General features: G+C 46.1%; 1 protein-coding gene across 3 annotated transcripts in view; it reads left to right on the top strand.

Annotated features, from left to right (window-relative positions):
- LMF1 (lipase maturation factor 1) overlaps positions 1–17,043 on the top strand; it is a 118,553-nt gene extending 101,510 nt beyond the window's left edge. Inside the window, exons 5-10 of one of the 3 annotated variants that reach the window (XR_009558543.1) lie at positions 367–520; positions 3,221–3,404; positions 9,436–9,515; positions 9,626–9,658; positions 15,019–15,136; positions 16,528–16,650. Coding sequence is in view for 2 of the 3 variants with exons in the window: in XM_060282627.1 (XP_060138610.1) it covers positions 367–520; positions 3,221–3,404; positions 9,436–9,515; positions 9,626–9,658; positions 16,528–16,705 (629 nt within the window). In the remaining variant the exon portion in view is untranslated. Of the gene's footprint in view, positions 1–366; positions 521–3,220; positions 3,405–9,435; positions 9,516–9,625; positions 9,659–15,018; positions 15,137–16,527 lie in introns of all 3 variants that reach the window. The other 2 variants (XM_060282627.1, XM_060282626.1) reach the window with 2 other exon arrangements.
- Positions 17,044–18,341: the final 1,298 nt, after the last annotated feature.

Below are 18,341 nucleotides of genomic sequence, written 5' to 3'. Positions count from 1 at the left end.
GGACCCTCATGAGGTGTCGTGTCTTTCTTCCCCACCCCAGCAACAGAACGTCCCAAGCCAGGCGGGTGAGTAATCTCAGACCCAGGCCAAAGTGTGGCAATTTAGGCCTCCAACTTGCTTGCTTGGATCTCTAGTCTGGCTGGAATGTGGCCAACATACAGGGGTAAGAATGCACCCAATGCTGTGCCCACTCTCTTCCTCTGACTGCTAGCCTGCAGCCCCTGGAAAGTTGTCCGTGAGAGAATGAAGCACTAGGGCCAGAAAACGTTTCCCAACCCTGTCCTAAGCTGATTCCGGAGCACATTAAATATATATCCCCAATGCAAGAATATATCACTTACGGTTTCCACCTCACCTTTTCCACAGGCTGCTACATCCGCAAGGGAGTGAACCTATCTTTTGGGATCCTGATTGCCTTCCTCAGCATCCCGGTGGTTATCAATCTGCTAAGCTCCCAACAAGTCATGAACACGTCCTTCAACCCTCTCAGGATAGTCAACACCTACGGGGCCTTTGGAAGGTATGGCTCTCTACTAGGGTCAAAGGGGATGCTAAATCCTGGGGTCTGCCTGCCACTTGTGCTCTTCCAGATCTCATGGGAGGGGAGAGGGGTTTTGGAGGGACGCACAGGTAAGATTTTCCGCGAGGTTTAAAGAGGTGGCCTTTGAAAGGGCAACCAAAATCACCAAGGGATTGCACCACCTCCCCTGTGGGGAAAGGTTAGCTCCGTTGGTTAGAGAGTAGTGCTGAAAACGCCAAGGTTGCAGGTTCAATCCCTGCATGTGACAGCTGCCTATTCCTGCATTGCAGGGGGTTGGACTAGATGATCCTTCTGGTCCCTTCCAGCTCTACAGTTCTATGATTCTATTATTTGGGAAGAAAGGCGAGTGCAAAGGGACAGGATAAGAGATGTATGAAGTTATGCATGGAATGAAGGAGGTGGGCACAGAGAAGTTTCCCTTCCTGTTTCATAATACTGGAAGGCACAGTAATCTGATGAAGCTGAATGCTGGAAGATTCAGGGCGGACAAACAGAAGTACTCATTCAACTGCACCAGAGGTAGTGATGGCCAACTTCAGGGGCTTTTAAAAAGGGGCTAGGCAAATGCGTGGGGGGCAAGGCTAGCAGTGGCTCCTTGCCACCGTGGCTACATATTCTCTCCCGCCTCAGAGGCGGTGTGCCCCTGAAACTCCGTTGCTGCAAATCACGGCTGTTGTGCTCAGCTCCTGCTTGTGGGCTTCCCATTGAGTCATCTGCTTGGCCAGTGTGAGAACATACACTGACATATGTTTGCCTGACTGGAAGGTGCCATTGAGTATAATGCTTCTTTCTTGCCTGGATGGAGGACCGCAGGAGGATGGGTATGTGAATGTGTGTAGACGCCAGCTTACTGTACAAAGGCAAAACTCGCATCCCTTTGTTCTGCCCGCTTTTGCCCCTGGCCCCACCCACCATTGGCATGTGGCCCCCGGAAAGTTTCCCGGAAGTGAATGTGGCCCCCAGGATGAAATTGCCCCCCCCAAAAGAAAACTCTTGCAGAAGTTACCTTTTCTTGGTGTGGAATCCGGATATCCTTTTAAAAACAAAACTAACCATAAGGCACAGTGCATCCCCAGCTGCTGCGACAACCTTGTGTGTCTTGGCGCTCCCACCTCAGGTTAGCTCTTTTCCCTCCCTCCCAGCGAGCTCCTGCTACTACAGGGAAGCTCCTGCCAGAATCTGTTGTCCCCTCCGGATAGCCCTGCGAAAGCTCAGCCTCTTTTCTGCCACATCATTAAGAGCCTTTGGCGATGAGTTGGAAAGGGGTGTAACCGTTGTGCCTCTTCTTACACCTCCTGAATTATCTTGGCTCCTTCGGAGGAGTGGGGGTGCATTGTCCTGCCATTGTTGTTCCTCCTTCTTGACTCCTTCACTCCCTCCCTCCCTCTTCAGGTTGACCGTTTCCCTTTCGACAGTTACCAGAACCCCGCGAGCATGCGATGAAACCCCTGCTATAAATGCATTCGTAATTCCAGCCTATGTAAACCAATAAAAAGAGGATTGCAGCTCATAATGAATATATGATTATGTGAAGGCTGACATATTTTGAATAGCACAGTAGGAACGGGCTTTTTATTAGTAATTTGGTGTCCTGGATTTACAGTGTGTTCGTAAGCATCAGGCAGTGGGCCACCTCTCATAACTCAGCTCACTGAGCAACAGTGGTGGGGCGGGGGGAGGTCCTTGGCTGGGGCAGGGGCTGGGAATCTGTTGAACTGGAGGTAGGGATAATTCTAAGTGGTGGTCCCCGTTAGCAGCAGCCAGCCAGTACTGGACCCAAGGATTGTGCTCTTTCGCCAGAAGACAGTGATCAAATAAAATAAGAGATGGCTTAGTTGAATCCGGCCAGAGGACCATCTTCCCCACCCAGCCTGGTGCCTTCCAGATGTTTTAGACTACAGAGAAAGCTGTCTTGTACCAAGTCAGACCATTGGTCCATCTAGTTCAGTATTGTCTGCACTGATTGGCAACAGCTTTCCAGGGTTTCAGGCAGGGGACTCTCCCAGCCCTACCTGGAGATGCTGGTAGTTGCGAACCTGGGGCCTTGTGCATGTGCTCTTCCACTGAACTAAGAATCCAGTCCTCACCGTTTCTAATAAAGGGGTGATTTAAGTACAGGCTGCAGCCGTTTTAGGCGTGTCTGATATGTGTGCAACCGCACATGTGCACATCACGGCAAACGCGGGAGTGACCCCAAAAGGGGTGAAATGGGATGGGGCAGGGGTGCAATGGGGTCTTTGCAGGCTTTTTCAATGGTGTGTCAAATATACACCATTTTGCTTGAACACAAAATGCTGAGTCAGAACATCAGTCCCTCTACCTCAGTATTTTCTCCCAGCATGTACTAGTCTGAGATGAACTGCCTCTGAACATAGCCATTCCATTCCCAGCTCTCACTGCTAACAGAAGGAGCCCTGCTGGATCAAATAAAAGGTATATTCAGTCCAGCAGGTCCTTCCTTCAGTGGTCCACCAGATGTCCATGGGAATCCCGCAAGCAGGGCTTGAATGCTACAACCTCTCTGTTCTTCGCTCCTCTGAAACATGCCCCATGAGATTTGGTCTTTGTGCTCTGTTTGGAGTCGCTGGCTGCTTTTGCAACTGCAGGCTGCCCAAGTTCAGATTTGGGATTGGGGTTTCCCGAAACCCCAGAGGATAATTCCACATGTCTTTTTAACAGCATCACCAAAGACAGAACCGAGGTCATCATTCAAGGGACGTCCAGCCTGGATCCCAACGACCCTGCTGCTATTTGGGAAGAGTATGAATTCAAGTGTAAACCTGGGGACCTACACAGGAGACCCTGCCTCATAAGTCCTTACCACTATCGCCTGGACTGGCTCATGTGGTTTGCTGCATTCCAGGTGCGTGCCCAACACAGGTATGAGGCTCTAGTCCAGGGATAGTCAACCTGGTGCCACCCAAACATTGTTGGACTACAATCCCCATTATCCCTCACAATTGGCCATGCTTGTGTTCGCCACTCCAACTGCCTCTGGAGGGCACCATATTGGCTACTCCTGCACTAGTCTGAAGTTTTTTGAAAGAGCATCCATTGGGTGTAAAGTGATTTTGATTAGAGCTGCAGATCTCAACAAAGAGGCCCCTGTTCTTTTACAAAAACATAAGGAGGGCCTGCTGGATCAGGCCCATCTAGTCCAGCATCTTTCTCTCAACCAAGTGACCAACAAGTTGCTTGTGTGAAACGTGCTAGCAGGATTTGAGCACAGAAGGCCTCTTCTCCCCCTCCCAGCAACTGGTATTCAGAAGCATTACTTCCTCCAGCTGTGGAGGCAGATGACTGCAGTCATGGCTAGTAGCCATCAATAGCCCTCACTAGCCACAGAAGGACCAGTGTTTTCTGTATTCATGGTGGCTTCAATAGGAAGCCACAGCAGCCCGTCTGACCCTGATGTCCACATTTCTCATTGTCTCCACTCTGCAGGGCGTCAGTCTTGATCTTAGAAATACTGAGTACCTCATGGTGTTGCTCTCTGTTTTGGCGCTCAAAAAACCAGAAGGTTCAAGGGCATTAAACTAAAAGCCAAGCAGCAGTTGAAGAAGGAAGAATGGCCCTGATGCTTTAACCCGCAGAGTCTTCTCACTTACTAGAATAACAAGCAGGAACTCAGGGATGTAAATGCTAGAAAGCCGCATGCAAGGCTCACTTGGGATCATGCTCAGTGACACAGTTACATACGCACACTGTGCAATGCTTTCTCTAGACTCTGTAATGATATGCCCAGCTCAGGAAGGAAGCCATAGATGCGGCACAATTTGACAGCTTCCCTTCTCAGCTCAAAAGCAGCTACCTGAATCGCCACAGCTTATTTTTGGGCCCCCAAATCAAAACGGCCTTGGAAATTAAAAGAACTATCAAAACCAGTGGGATTGAGGCCCATCTTCTTCTTTTTTCTTCTGCTCTATATTTTGGAAAGTTGTATTTGGACAACTATTAAGGTATTGTTGCCAGATTTTGTGGGGTGGTTCCTGTAACTCCAGTTGTAAATACAGTGGTGCCTCGCTTAACGAAATTTCCGCTTAACGAAAGGTTTTTTCTAGTGGAGGTTGCCTCACTAGACAAATTCGTTTCGCGAAAAATTAGTCTAGCGAATCGCGGTTTCCCATAGGAATGCATTGAAATTCAATTGATGCGTTCCTATGGGCAAAAAAAATTCAATGCATTCCTATGGGATTCGCTAGACTAATTTTTCGTTATAAGAAAAGACCCGTGGAACGAATTAAATTCGTCTACGGTAGCGAGGCACCACTGTACATTAAAGTACAATAAGTAAGAAATAAAACACAGTTAAAGATCAAGGTGAATGCTTAAGCGACGAATGTGCTATTGCCCATCTTCAACCACAAATCCACAGGCATGGCATGGATGAAGCTCAAAGACCACTGTTGGTCCGGGGACCACAGTTTGGGAAGTCCTGTCCTATAGGACTATTTTGGGTGTTCATATCCCCATGACACCTTTTTTATATTTTCGACAGGCCTTTATTATCATCCCAGCCTGCAGAATAACTTTCAAGGTTGATGGCACTGGTACTGTGGGCTGCTGAATGGGGCCAGCTGGAACACCTGAGGCAACCCAACACTTGACAAGCTGCTGAAAGCCAAAGAGGGCCGGGAGGTGGATGGAGAAGATCCTTTCCCATCCCATTGTGTGGCTTGTGACAGGTTGCTCTTTACACCTCATCACTGCTTGATATACGACACTCTCTTGTCCAGGCTTCCTGAAAACAGTTTCCCCTTTTGAGGCGAGTGACAAGACTTCCACCAGAGCAGCACACAATCCTGTTGAAAGGAGTTAGGCCCAAAGCCTGTCATGGCTGACTGAGGGCCCTTCACTTTTCACATGTTTGAATAGCTGGCACATCCGAAATTTCAGACGCTTGAGGATTTGTCCTGGGATGCCCGGCCCCAAGGAGCAATTTGTTAGCAGACGGTTGCTTAATTGCTGCCCCAGAAGTGCTTTTAATTGTATTTCATATAACGCAACACTGCTTCCCAAGAAAGGGCTTCTATTACCATAATTTTATTAGCCAAATATAATATCCTCTCTTCATTTCTCTCTCTCTCCTTCTTATAAACCACTCTTTGTTTTGAGTGTCTCGGCCTCCCGTGAGAGCCGTAGCTCTCAATTAGTGTCCTTCATTTGTTGCTGGCAGAGACGTGGCCAGTCCACTTACACACTTGCAGGTCTTCCTCTTTTCTGCAGAAGAAATCAGGCAGCTATTTGATGCTGAGTACACGGCAGTGAAGAGGAATCAATGTGACTTCCAAATACCTCAACATACATTCCCCCCTCCCCATTATTCTTCTAATAACCATAATATGCTTTTGATCCTGAATTAAATTGGAGGTTTGTGACACGCTTGTACCCCAAGAAGATTCCTTTGAGGCCAAGGGTAGCTGACCTGGGGAATGGGCCATAGCTGGGTTATAGAGCATCTGTCTTGCATCCAGAAGACCCCCAGGTCCAGTCCCCAATGGCATCTAGGGCTGGGATAGACTGCTGCCTGAAACCCTGGAGAGCTGCTGCCAGTCAGTGTAGACAATACTGAGCTTGGTAGACCAATGACTCAGTAGAAGGCAGCTTCCTATGTTGTCCGTCTGTTGTGTCCCTCTTATCAGTTATCAGTTTTTCTGGGAGTGCTTCCTTGTGACAAAGGAGGAAAGCATCATGCAGAGAGGCAGTGGGATGCCTCCTCTATGAATCGAAGCATTGGAGCCATGAGCACCTTTCGTTATGTAATTGATACATTTCATATGATGTAATGACCATCTCAGTGGCTGCTTATAAGGCACCATCTTTCAGCCAGGGGTGCTTCTGTTTGGAATAATACTGGCCTAAGTTGCTGTTGGGCTTGTTTGCTTTTAAATCCTGCTTTATCCTGGAGAGATGCCCACAGAGAAATCCACAAGGAAGCTCTCCTCTGCAATCCCCGTTGAAAAGAATGGAGCTGTTAGAGCAGAGCTCACAAACGCCAGACGTGTAGATTATGAATTCATTGCAAACACAGGGTGTGTCTTGAGCTAAGTCAACTTGGAAGGACAATGACTCAAAGCCAGGGAGCATCACCTTAAAACTTCTTAATACAGAAATGTGCATGCGGAGAGAGGGCTTTTGAAGTATGCAGAGTTATAGGGTAAGGATTTTCCTATCCTGTGCAGATTGCAAAACTGCTGTACAGCAGGGACTCCATGCCTTCTTTGTTCTGGACAATAGCTAAGTCCACTCATAGTACTCAGACAATGAAGACCAATAGCCTTTGATAATGCTGATAGTGGCTGTATCCCCTCCAACCCAGGGACAATGAGTTGGGCTCAGGAACACTTAAAAGAGACTTGCCTGTGGTTTCTGGAGTAAGCCACCTGTTGGGAACCACCCAAGTTACTTGTGGGGTTTAAATAAATAAAGGGTGGCACAACCTCTGGAAACTTCCCAGATTCTTTGCTGGCTAAGGGTGATGGGATTTGTAGTCCCAAACAACTGGAGGGCACTAGATGCAGGAAGGCTAGTGCGGCCTCAAGAATGTTTGTTATCTTACTCCCCAGAAGCAGGATGGCCAAAACTTTAAAAAAAACAAAACAAGCTAAGGGTGATGGGATTTGTAGTCCCAAACAACTGGAGGGCACTAGATGCAGGAAGGCTAGTGCGGCCTCAAGAATGTTTGTTATCTGACTCCCCAGAAGCAGGATGGCCAAAACTTTAAAAAAAAACAAAACAAGCTAAGGGTGATGGGATTTGTAGTCCCAAACAACTGGAGGGCACTAGATGCAGGAAGGCTAGTGCGGCCTCAAGAATGTTTGTTATCTGACTCCCCAGAAGCAGGATCGCTAGTGCGGCCTCAAGAATGTTTGTTATCTGACTCCCCAGAAGCAGGATCGCCAAAACTTTAAAAAAAACAAAACAAAACCGTGTTTGAGGTTCCTTCTTGTGCCTCCAATATATATCCTGTTTCCAGACCAGAGGCCGCATTCCCACCTAGGCAGCTTTCCAGGGGCCACATGTGGGAGGGACCAGATGCAAAGGCAGCAGGGGTCTCTCCCAGCCTTAGGTGGAGATGCTGTCAGGGATTGGACCAAGGACCAGATGCTTTGCCACTGAGCTACAGCCCTTCCCCTAATGCCTTCAAAACAATTCCTGAAGCCTATCAAATAAGAAAACGTAATAAAGTTTGGGACCGAGGCACAGAGTCCCATTTTAAACGGAAAGGGTCATCAGAGCTGTTTTGAAAGAGGCTTCTCCCAAACTATTCCAATAAGAGCTTCAGCGGCTCTCGGAACCCAATATCTCCTATCTACATGAGACCCTCCTATCCCAGAGGAGAAGAGTCACAAATATGTAACTGGTATATAGCCCCAAAATGCTGAGTAACCCTCTGAACTTCGGCATGGTCATGCAGATAGGATGGCTGGATTTTGTTTTCCTACACTGTCCCCTGCTGCTTGCTTAGTATAAAATCTGCCTGCAGAGGACCAGGCAACGCAGAAACAAAACCTGGGGTAGGAGGGTCCCTTTTTATTTACAGTGCCTGAAACTCATTAGGAGGTCCAGAGAGCTTTCCAGGTACAATTTGCAGTGCTATATTCTTTTTTTACCCACTCACTGAGCCCTACATGTTTCAGTTTTGCCTTTGTTCAGTGGGATGCGAGGCTCAACGCAGGGTAGAGACTTGGAACAGGACTGTGGGCATCTCGGTTTGAATCCTCACTTGGTTTCGTTTGTTCATTTATTTATTGAAAACATTTATAAATTACTTGCTACCCTGTTTCTCATATTTTAAGACATACCCATAAAATAAGCCATAGCAAGATTTTAAGCATTCAAGGAATATAAGCCATACCCCGAAAATAAGACATAGTGATAGGCGCAGCAGCAATGCCGGCCGCGGCAGGAGGAGGAGGAAAAAAATAAGACATCCCTTGAAAATAAGTCATAGTGGGTTTTTTTGAGGAAAAAATAAATATAAGACATGTCTTATAATATGAGAAACACGGTAGGTTATATTCAACTAGCTTGTAGTAAACCCACTGCAATGAATAGATCTAAGTTAGTCGTGCCCATTATTATCAGTGGGTCTACTCTGTGTAGGACTAATGGTGACTGCAAGCCATTTAAAATAAAATTCTCGCAAATGGCATACAGGATAAAAACAGTACCCAATATCATTGAAAATAAAATACATCAAACCAGTAAAACAGTAGTATGAAGGCATTCCCTGTTCTTCCCTCTAAATAGGGCAAATCAACAATTGCTTCTGGAGCCATGTTTATTTGATAGTGAAGGAGGTGTATTCTGTATTTATGTCCTGAGGTTTGGGGCTTCTGCAAAGTCATCCACCCTGGAGCACCAGATTGGCAAAGGCTGATCTACACATGCACATGTCTTATTTAATTACCTTATTGCAGCAATTTACAAGCCTTCTATAAGAAGTGGTCAAGACAGTTCTGATCATTTGTTGTTGCTGCTGCTGCTGCTGTTAGTGCAGGAATGCCAAGAACGCCCCCCTGCCAAAAATAAACCAGTGCCATTTGGAAAGGCCCACCATCTTGATTCCAAATAGTGTCCAGTGGTACCCAAATGTAGACCAAAACCTGCTCCTCTATCTTGTGCACTGTCATGCCAGATTGAGTAATGGTTTGGTCCACCATCTTGATTCACAGTGTTGTCCAGTGGTATTTTAACATAGCTGAAGACCCACTCCTTCATCTCAGATACTGTTATGCCTAATTGGGCAACAATATCCCAAGAGGTGTCCAAATGCATAGAGAACAGATGGACAGGCAGACAGACAGACAGACCTCCTCCTCCTCCTCCTCCTCCTCCTCCTCCTCCTCCTTATGTTCATCCTCTTCCTCTCCCATGTGTTCTTTTTCAAGACCTACGAACAAAACGAATGGATAATCCACTTAGCTGGAAAGCTTTTGGCCAACAAGAAGGAAGTTTTATCTCTGATAGCCTTCAATCTGAAGAAGGTATCTGAAGAAGTGTGCATGCACACGAAAGCTCATACCAAAATAAAAACTTAGTTGGTCTTTAAGGTGCTACTGAAGGAATTTTTTTATTAGCCTTCAATCCGTTTGAGAGCAAAGCCCCACCAAGGTAAGCCTAACCCAAGGGAAATTCAGTGATGATATAGGACAGGGGTGGCCAACTCCCGAGGGACTGCAATCTACTTTCAGAATTAAAATCTGGCAGTGATCTACCCCCCTTTTTAGGAGTTCAGGTTGTTGAATGTTTTAAGGTTCATTATTGTTTCACAAGATTTGTATCTCTTTAAAAGCCAGAAGTAAATGTCATGACCTAGTTTTGCAGCTGTGAGGCAATACAGCAGGTGATGTTAAGTTTCTGTTAAATTAAGCTGTGTCAGCAATTGGATATAGTATATAAGGAGCATTGTGTACCTCCCTCAGTGGGTGGGTGGTGTTTTGTAGTGTTAATGTAACTTCTGTTATTTTCTATAATTAAAACCAAGCTAAAGATTTATTTTGCATTCTCTTAATTATGCACAGAATGTGTAGTCTCCTCAGCATGCTTTCTGCAGTGCAGTTACTCAGTTTTAATTTCATAACACAGGTCAAGGTTGTCGAGCTTTTTTTAGGGAGGGAAATGCCCTGTTTTTTATGCCACTTTTGTTGGGGTTCTGTTGGGGGGGCTTTTAAGGGAGGAGGGGATTATTCGCTCACCAAAACAGCACTGTGGAAGCATTTTGAAGCACAGAAAAAAAACTGTCTTCCATTACAGAGAGCAGGAGAAAATACAGGCAGGGGGTGGGGTGGGGCGGGTGCTCTTAGGCAAAAGAAAATGAAAATGAGCCCATGATCGACAGCGATTGACTGCAACTTCCCGGGGATCAACCAGTCGATCCTGATCGACCTGTTGGCCACCCCTGATAAAGGATTGTTGTTGGCCAATGGCCACCGCCCCCCTGCAAGTAGCATGGCCCTTATTATTGTGAATAATAAGGCATCCTGCTTGCTGACTACCTTTTGGGGCATCTGGTTGGCCACTGTGAACAGGAGGTTGGACTAGTCCAATCTAGTCCAATGGGCGAACCCCCTGCAATGTAGGAGTATGCAGCTGTCCCATATGAGGATTGAACCTGCGACCTTGGTATTATCAGCACCACGCTCTATCATAGCTGCCAAGTTTTCCCTTTTCTCGCGAGGAAGCCTATTCAGCATAAGGGAAAATCCCTTTAAAAAAGGGATAACTTGGCAGCTATGCTCTATCCGACTGAGCTCAGTCGAAATGCACATCCCCACCCCGACCAGTTTGAGGGAGGGGCCATAGGCCTGTTTGCCTCATGAACAGAGATACGTTCCAGAGGAAACTTACCCCATGGGTACGGTTTTTTCACCCTTTCTCAAAAGGATAGAAAAATAATGGAAATGGATAACATACGGTAGTTTGTAGTTGGGGGCAAACTGATTGGGGGAAAAAACCAAATACCTTTCCCTTGTCCATTTGGGTCAGCACTTCCACTGTGTTTGTCCCACAAATGGAAATCCTCCTTCTCCCACTAGCTAAGGGAATTTCCAAGTGAGTTAATGCCTTCAAAATGAAAAGCTTTAGAGCAAAGGAGCTAGGGGGTTGTTTGGCTTTTTTGTGTTACACTTGCAAGGGAGGGGGGAGGTGGAGTTGTTGTTGCAGCCAGTGTGATAAATATGGAATGAAAAGCAGGTGACTTGGTTATTACTATTTTTTTTAATGACACCATTGTGGAGTTGGGAGCAACCTAATTGAGTGTGAAACTTGACTTCAAGCAAAGTGAAGTTTGCAAAATGTCCACACACAAAATATTAGGGCCCAGCCAATGGTTTGTAATATATTTAGCCACCATAAATCTGAAATGCTGGAGGTTTCAGCTAAGAAAATTAAGAAGTGATTTAGCTCGCTGTTGCAGGAGGCGGTTGCAGCCACATGAATGTGGTTTTGCTTAAGTGAGAAAGGACAATTAGATTTCAATTAGGAAAGAGATCGATACTGGGTTTTTCCAGTGTCACAGAACATTAGCCTGAAAGTCGACAGCCTGCTCTCCTTGCGCCCCAAACCTAAATTTGCTTGCTTGGAAACAAATCCCAGCGGAATCGTGAGGAGGGCAGCAGTTAGTGCCAACTTTTCCTCGAGGTCTCCCCCACCTATGAGAATCGAGGGGGGGGGCACAGCTCAGTGGTCAGTCCATAGCAGCCACACAAGCAGAATATGGTAAGCCCATCGCCTGGTGTATCATGGGTTTGAACATGCTGCAATCGATCCACTCCACTGACAAGTTCTAAAGACTTTAGTTTCCAGGCATGCATTGCCCTCCTTCTGCAGTTTGATAATCTCTTGACAATGGCCATTCCGTGTCAGAGAAAGTGACATTTCAGCATCATTGTACCGTGAGCGTTGATACTTCCCATGGACCCCCTCAATTTGTCATTTCTGTAAGAGAGCCTAGCATTGAAAGTAGGGTAACATTTTCGCAGTCTTGCCAGTTGTGTGTGTGTGTGTATATATATGAGAAAGAGATTGTGTGCTTGGGTTTCCCCTCCAAAGCCATCTCATCTGTTCCAGAGGGACAGCTGCAGCCTCTGCAACTAATTACAGCTGTCTGGAAGATTTAGACCCTGGCCATAACAGCTCAAATATTGCTGCTAATTTTTAACACTTTCACAGTTGGGAGATGTCATCGCAGGCAGATAGCTGGTTGCATCTCAGCCACACAGCTGCTCCTGGGCTTGAGAAGGAAATTGCGGAATGTTGATGTGGAAACAAATGGCGCTTAGCCCTTGGCAAGGCAAAGTGGGGAGCTGGTGCCTGCCCTCCTGGATGCAGGATTCGAGGCACGGCAGAAATAAGAACCAAGGAAGCTGCCTTCTAGCAACTAAGACCACTGGTCCATCTTTCTCAGTACTGTCTACACTGACTGGCAGTGGTTCTCCTGGATTTCAGACAGGGGAGTCTCTCCCTGCCCTACCCGGGGATTACCAGTGATTGAGCCTGGGGCCTTCTGCATGCAATGCAGATGCTCTCCCACTGAGCTATGGCTATTATTTATTTATAGAAATAGAGCAAGATTCCAGTCCTCATGATTCTGAATATAGAACTAAGGGGAGCTGCCTTCTGCTGAGTCAAACCATTCACCCACCTAACTCTGCAAAGTTTCAGGCAAGGAGTGTCTCCCAAGCCAGGACATTCTACATGCAGAGCAGATGCTCTGCCACTAAACACCACCATCAGCAGTGAAATCCAATCGGTGGGATTTAGGAGTAGCTGAAAACACACCTTGTTGTGTCGCCAAAAGCAAATTGCCAAACCAGCAATAAAGTGAGTTGAATGGGAAAAGATGTCACCAAAAGCTCAGTGGTTTTCCAGAAAGCTAGGATGCTCCATAATATAATATGGCTGTGTTTTCTCACTTTGGCATTTGGGTGGGGGTGTTCCCCAGGCAGTGGAGCAGCACAGTGGCTGAAACCATAGCATCCCATGAAACAGCCTGCCCGGCTTGCAAAGCTGGCTGGACCTGGGAAATGTCAAGAGGCAGTAATGCTTTAATTATTAGCAGGAAATATTGTGCTTCTGAAAAGTAAACACGGTGGGACTAACACTTCAGTCCCTGGGTTTGGAAGGAGTGTGCGTGTGTGTGCGCGCGTGAGCACGCACATGCGTGTTGACAGGGGGAAGAGAAGGGAAGTACTGTTCCTCTAAAAAAAAAAGCAGCTGCAAGAGAAGCAGGTTATTGGCTTGGAATACAGATTTGTCAGGGACAGCTAAGTAGAGACTTCAGTCAGTCACTTTAATGGTTGCTTGACACATAAGGCGTCTCCAAGCGACTTTTTTAAAGGCATAAAAGCATGGCATAAAAGCTTCATTTCAGGATGTGCCTTGGCAAGAGGGAAGGGGGATGAAGAGGGGGAAGTATCCTTGACTCTTAAATATGCTGCTACGTTTTTGCTTTTTATTTTATTACATTGTCTTCTATTGAATTGGGTTGTAGTTTTGTAAGATACTCTACTCCAACTTTTCAGTTCCATTCTTTGTTATATACATTTATTTTTACTTTTGTTAGCCACTTAGAGAGTGGGATAGTTCAATCAGTAGAGCATGAGACTCTTAATCTCAGGGTCATGGGTTCAAGCCCTACAATGTGCAAAAGAGTCCTGCATTGCAGGTGGTTGGACTAGATCAGGCATCCCCAAACTTCGGCCCTCCAGATGTTTTGGCCTACAACTCCCATGATCCCTAGCTAACAGGACCAGTGGTTGGGGAAGGTGGGAATTGTAGTCCAAAACATCTGGAGGGCCGGAGTTTGGGGATGCCTTGACTAGATGACCCTTGCGATACCTTCTAACTCTACAGATCTATGATTCTATAAAGATATGAAATATATATCTATATATTCAGGGACATGGATGGCCCTGTGGCCTAATTCACTGAGCCTCTTGGGCTTGCTGATCAGAAGGTCAGCAGTTCAAATCTGCTCAACGGGGTGAGCTCCCATTGCTCTGTCTCAGCTTCTGCCAACCTAGCAGTTCAAAAGCACACAAGTGCAAGTAGATAAATAGGTACTGCTGCAGTGGGAAGGCAAACAGCAATTCCATGCGCTCTGGCACTCGTAATTTTATCTATCACATATATTCATATATACGAATTTAATCAGAAACCAGAACAAAGCGCCAGAAAAACCTATAAAACAAACTCAATTAGAGAGCAGCAGAAACTTTCAACAGCAAAACCACCACCAATAGATTGAGTGGCAATCCCAAGGCAAAACTGGGGAGCAGGGAGTGAACATGAAAAGGTACCATGCCTGTCATAAAGGGCAGAATGTCTGTGAAGGGGTGGCATGTGCCCCAGTGCTGTGCAGGGGTGAAGGTTGCAAACACATTGTCTGACACATACACACACACACACACACACACACACACACACACACACACGGGATCTTGCAGCCAATGGAAGCTGCTGGCCACCAGTTGTTAGGTACGGATAGGTGTATTTGATCATTTCAGTTTCTCTCACTTTATCCTATTTCCAGTCTTAAGTTCAGTTCCCCACATTTCCACACCAGTTTGCAAATGGTTTGTTTTTAAAAAGTCCTTATGAAAATCCATCAGCAAATTTCTCCTACACACATACACAGCCCACGTTTCCTCATATTGAACAGCTGCTTTGCCTATCTACTCACTTCCTCCCAACAGACTTCTCACATATACCTGTCTTTCCCTGCGATTTGCTGGTGGACCGTTTCCCCCCCCCACCCCAAGCACTGACCATTTTGTCAAGTCTCGGCTTCATAACCTCCTTCCTGCACTTCCTTAGCAAATGTCCCTCTGGCTCCTCCTTCCTCTTCCTCGTCACCACCCAACTTTTCACAATTCCTGCTGGCCCAGGGATCCTGCGTATCATTTTGCGCCCTTTGCTTTTCTCCTTCTGTTCTCCCTCCTGCCCAGACGGACCTTCCACTTCTGCTCCAGATCTGTGCTGTTTGTCAGCACTACTGTGTGCCAAACGCCGCTGGTGCTTTTGCCCTGAGAAGTTGGAATGTTTGTGAACATTCCATGACACCCCAGCAACTAGCAGAGGACTTGAAAGGTGATGTGCAACAGTATCATTTTTAAAAAAAATTAAAAATGGTTTGCATGTTTATATCTCCTTTGCAAATAATAATAATAATAATAATAATAACCTTACTAAACAAGGGTCCATTCGCTCAAGGCTTGGCAAGGTGTTGCGAATGTGTAAAGGGTTCTTGTTATTTAGCCACAGGGACTCCTCAGCTACAGCTGTATAGCATCCCTGAGCATTTAGTGTTCGGCGGAGGGGATGGAGCGGAGGGAAATGCAGCTGCTCCACCTTCCTTCCCAACTCAGTGGCTGTTTTTGTATTTGAGTAGCGAAGCGAGGACGTTCCCAATGAGCACTGATGTGATGCTGACATGTTTATAAGGTGGGTTATTTTATTAACTTCTCCAGCAAAGCATCATGGTGTGGTGGCGTCTCCAAAGCTCGGCACGGCCTTGTCGGAGTGTGCTTTCGGATAGTAAGCAGGGAGAAGGCAGCCTCGCCCCACAATGGTTTCTTTCCCCACTCTTCTCCAACTCCCGCATTGCTCGTATCTCTTCCCCAAATGCTGTTTTCCATATGGGCCTGTTCATTTCTCTTGGGGATTCTCTCTCTCTCTCTCTCTCTCTCGCGCATTCTAAGCCTCCCAAGTAGTCATTCCAGCAGATCCCCACACTACAGCTTAAGGAACACATGGACGTTGCTTCTGTTGAGGTTCCGGGGTCAAATAAGCTGGCCCTTCACCCTCTCGTTGCCAGCTGTTCTCTTGTTTTGGAGAATGAAATAGAGGCTTATGTGAGGGCAGCCTTCACCAACCGGGTGCCCTCCAGATGTTTTGGGCTTAAACTCACATGGCCATTGTGGACTACAACTCCCATCAGCGACAGCCATTTGGAACTACTTGCTCATTTAATTTATGCACTGCTTCATACTTCAGCAGAACTCTCTAAGCAGTATTCGGATCCTGAAAAAAAGGAACCCCGTCTAAGAAATACAAAACAAATCCCACATTCAAAACCAAGCAGTCCTGCTACCCCATGTAAGATTAACAATGTTATTGGTTAAGATAACTAAGAACCACAGAAGCAAATCATGAATATGAAACCTCTGAAGGAGAAACTACCGGGCCCACCTCCACAGATCATAACATCTGATAGAGTTTGCAGAGAAGGGGGTGGGTCTTTCAGATATTTGGGGCCTAAACATTTTTTAAAGGAATTTCAGGTAAGAAAAGGTTGGACAGTATGCAGGAGGGTTTCCTCTGATGACCTTAACACCCAAGAGCGGTTACTTTTAATATAAATAAAGAGCTAGGGGCCTAGTTATTTATTTAAAATGGCACATTTTGCAAATATGAATCGCAAGTTTGCATTCTTTGTTGGTTCCTGCCCTCACTCTGTGGCGTTTTGTTCCTTTTTACAGGTGGGTTCAGGGCGAACACTACAGGTACAAGTTTAGCCGCCCTGGGGGGAATCATGCCAGAGACGGGAAGTGGTGGATCCGAAAGAGGATCGGGCCCTATTTCCCACCCGTCAACCTTGAGGGCTTGAAGAAGTTTTTTGAGGCTCGGAACTGGCCCCAACCCAAGCAAGACGGTTAAGCAAACAAATGAAGAGACCGTGACCAAGAACCATTGACTTTGAAAACCCTACTTACTTTTTAAAATGTTAAGTCTGCCTTTTTCTCATGTTCAGCATTTTACAGTAAAGTGGACAAGGCGCCATAGACAGATGTATCTCTGCCTCTTATTCTCACAGCCTTGCTTGCTTGGATTTCTTTAATTTTCTAATTATATAACCAACTAGATTTTAGTGTTGTTACCCCAATCGGTTAGCCGAATGGTGGGCACTCAGTGTTGAGTTATGACTCATAACGTAAAACTTAAGACCGGAAGATGAGCACTGCAGGATCAGGCCAGTGGCCCATCTAGTCCAGCAACCTGTTCTCACAGGGGCAACCAGATGCCTGGGCCGGAGGCAAGTGGGCACAGCAATGGATGTGGCTTTTACGGCAAGCACATTATTATTATTATTATTATTATTATTATTATTATTATTATTTATTTACAAATTATTACCCTTCAACCTAAGGGTTTCAACAATTAAAATCAAGATTAGAACACCATATTACATTCCGACTATGCAAAAGGTTATAAGTATATTTACAGACAAAAACATTCCTGCATCCAGGCCTGCAAAAGACCTTATGACCATTCCAGGACTTTTCCACCAGACCAGGAAGGTGCAAAGCAGAGCTGCTGACCAGGGCATTGAAATGCATGCCTAACTATTATTTCTGTATAATTATCAGATTGCTGTATAATATTAGAAGCTTGTATAATCTAAGAAGAGGGCATTTTCTGTGACTACCATGAAGGGACCTGGCCCTTCTGAATTTCCCACTGCACGACTGCTCTTGTTCGTCCACACTTGAACAGATCTCAGGTCACCCACTTGCTTGCTGCCACTCTCACCCTTCCAAGCAGGCTGCTGCCTAGGGTGGTGGGGGCTGGGTTTCATGTGGGCAGGGCTGGTTGCTGACCAGCTAGTCCAAGGATGTAGGACCTCAGGGCAAATGGAGCCCTTTGGGCCTCTCTAACCCGTGGGGCTCTCCCCAGGCCACACCCCTCACCGGCCTTGCTTATCACCCTCCTTGGGTGTTTTTGCCTAGCTGGAATGTGTCTTACAACTCTGGTCATGACTTTTGCTTGCCCTAATGGATTGGTGTATGTACAGTCATACCTCGGTTTAAGTACGCTTCGGTTTGAGTACTTTCAGTTTAAGTACTCCGTGGACCTGTCTGGAACGGATTAATCCACTTTCCATTACTTTCAATGGGAAAGTTTGCTTCAAGTTAAGTACACTTCAGGTTAAGTACGCTTCAGGTTAAGTACGGACTTCCGGAACCAATTACACTCATACTTCGGGTTAAGTATGCTTCAGGTTGAGTACTCTGCGGACCCGTCTGGAATGGATTAATCCACTTTCCATTACTTTCAATGGGAAAGTTTGCTTCGGTTTGAGTACTTTCAGTTTAAGTACTCTGCGGACCCGTCTGGAACGGTTAATCCACTTTCCATTACTTTCAATGGAAAAGTTTGCTTCAGGTTAAGTACGCTTCAGGTTAAGTACAGACTTCCGGAACCAATTGTGTACTTAAACCGAGGTACCACTGTATCTAGAAGATAACTATTGTACAGAGTAAAATAAAAAAAATTCCTTCAGTAGCACCTTAAA

Source organism: Zootoca vivipara, chromosome 14 (assembly GCF_963506605.1).
Source record: "Zootoca vivipara chromosome 14, rZooViv1.1, whole genome shotgun sequence".
Lineage (NCBI taxonomy): Eukaryota > Metazoa > Chordata > Lepidosauria > Squamata > Lacertidae > Zootoca > Zootoca vivipara.
Note: the sequence above shows the minus strand (reverse complement) of the source record. Positions and strands in the feature narration are given on the sequence as shown.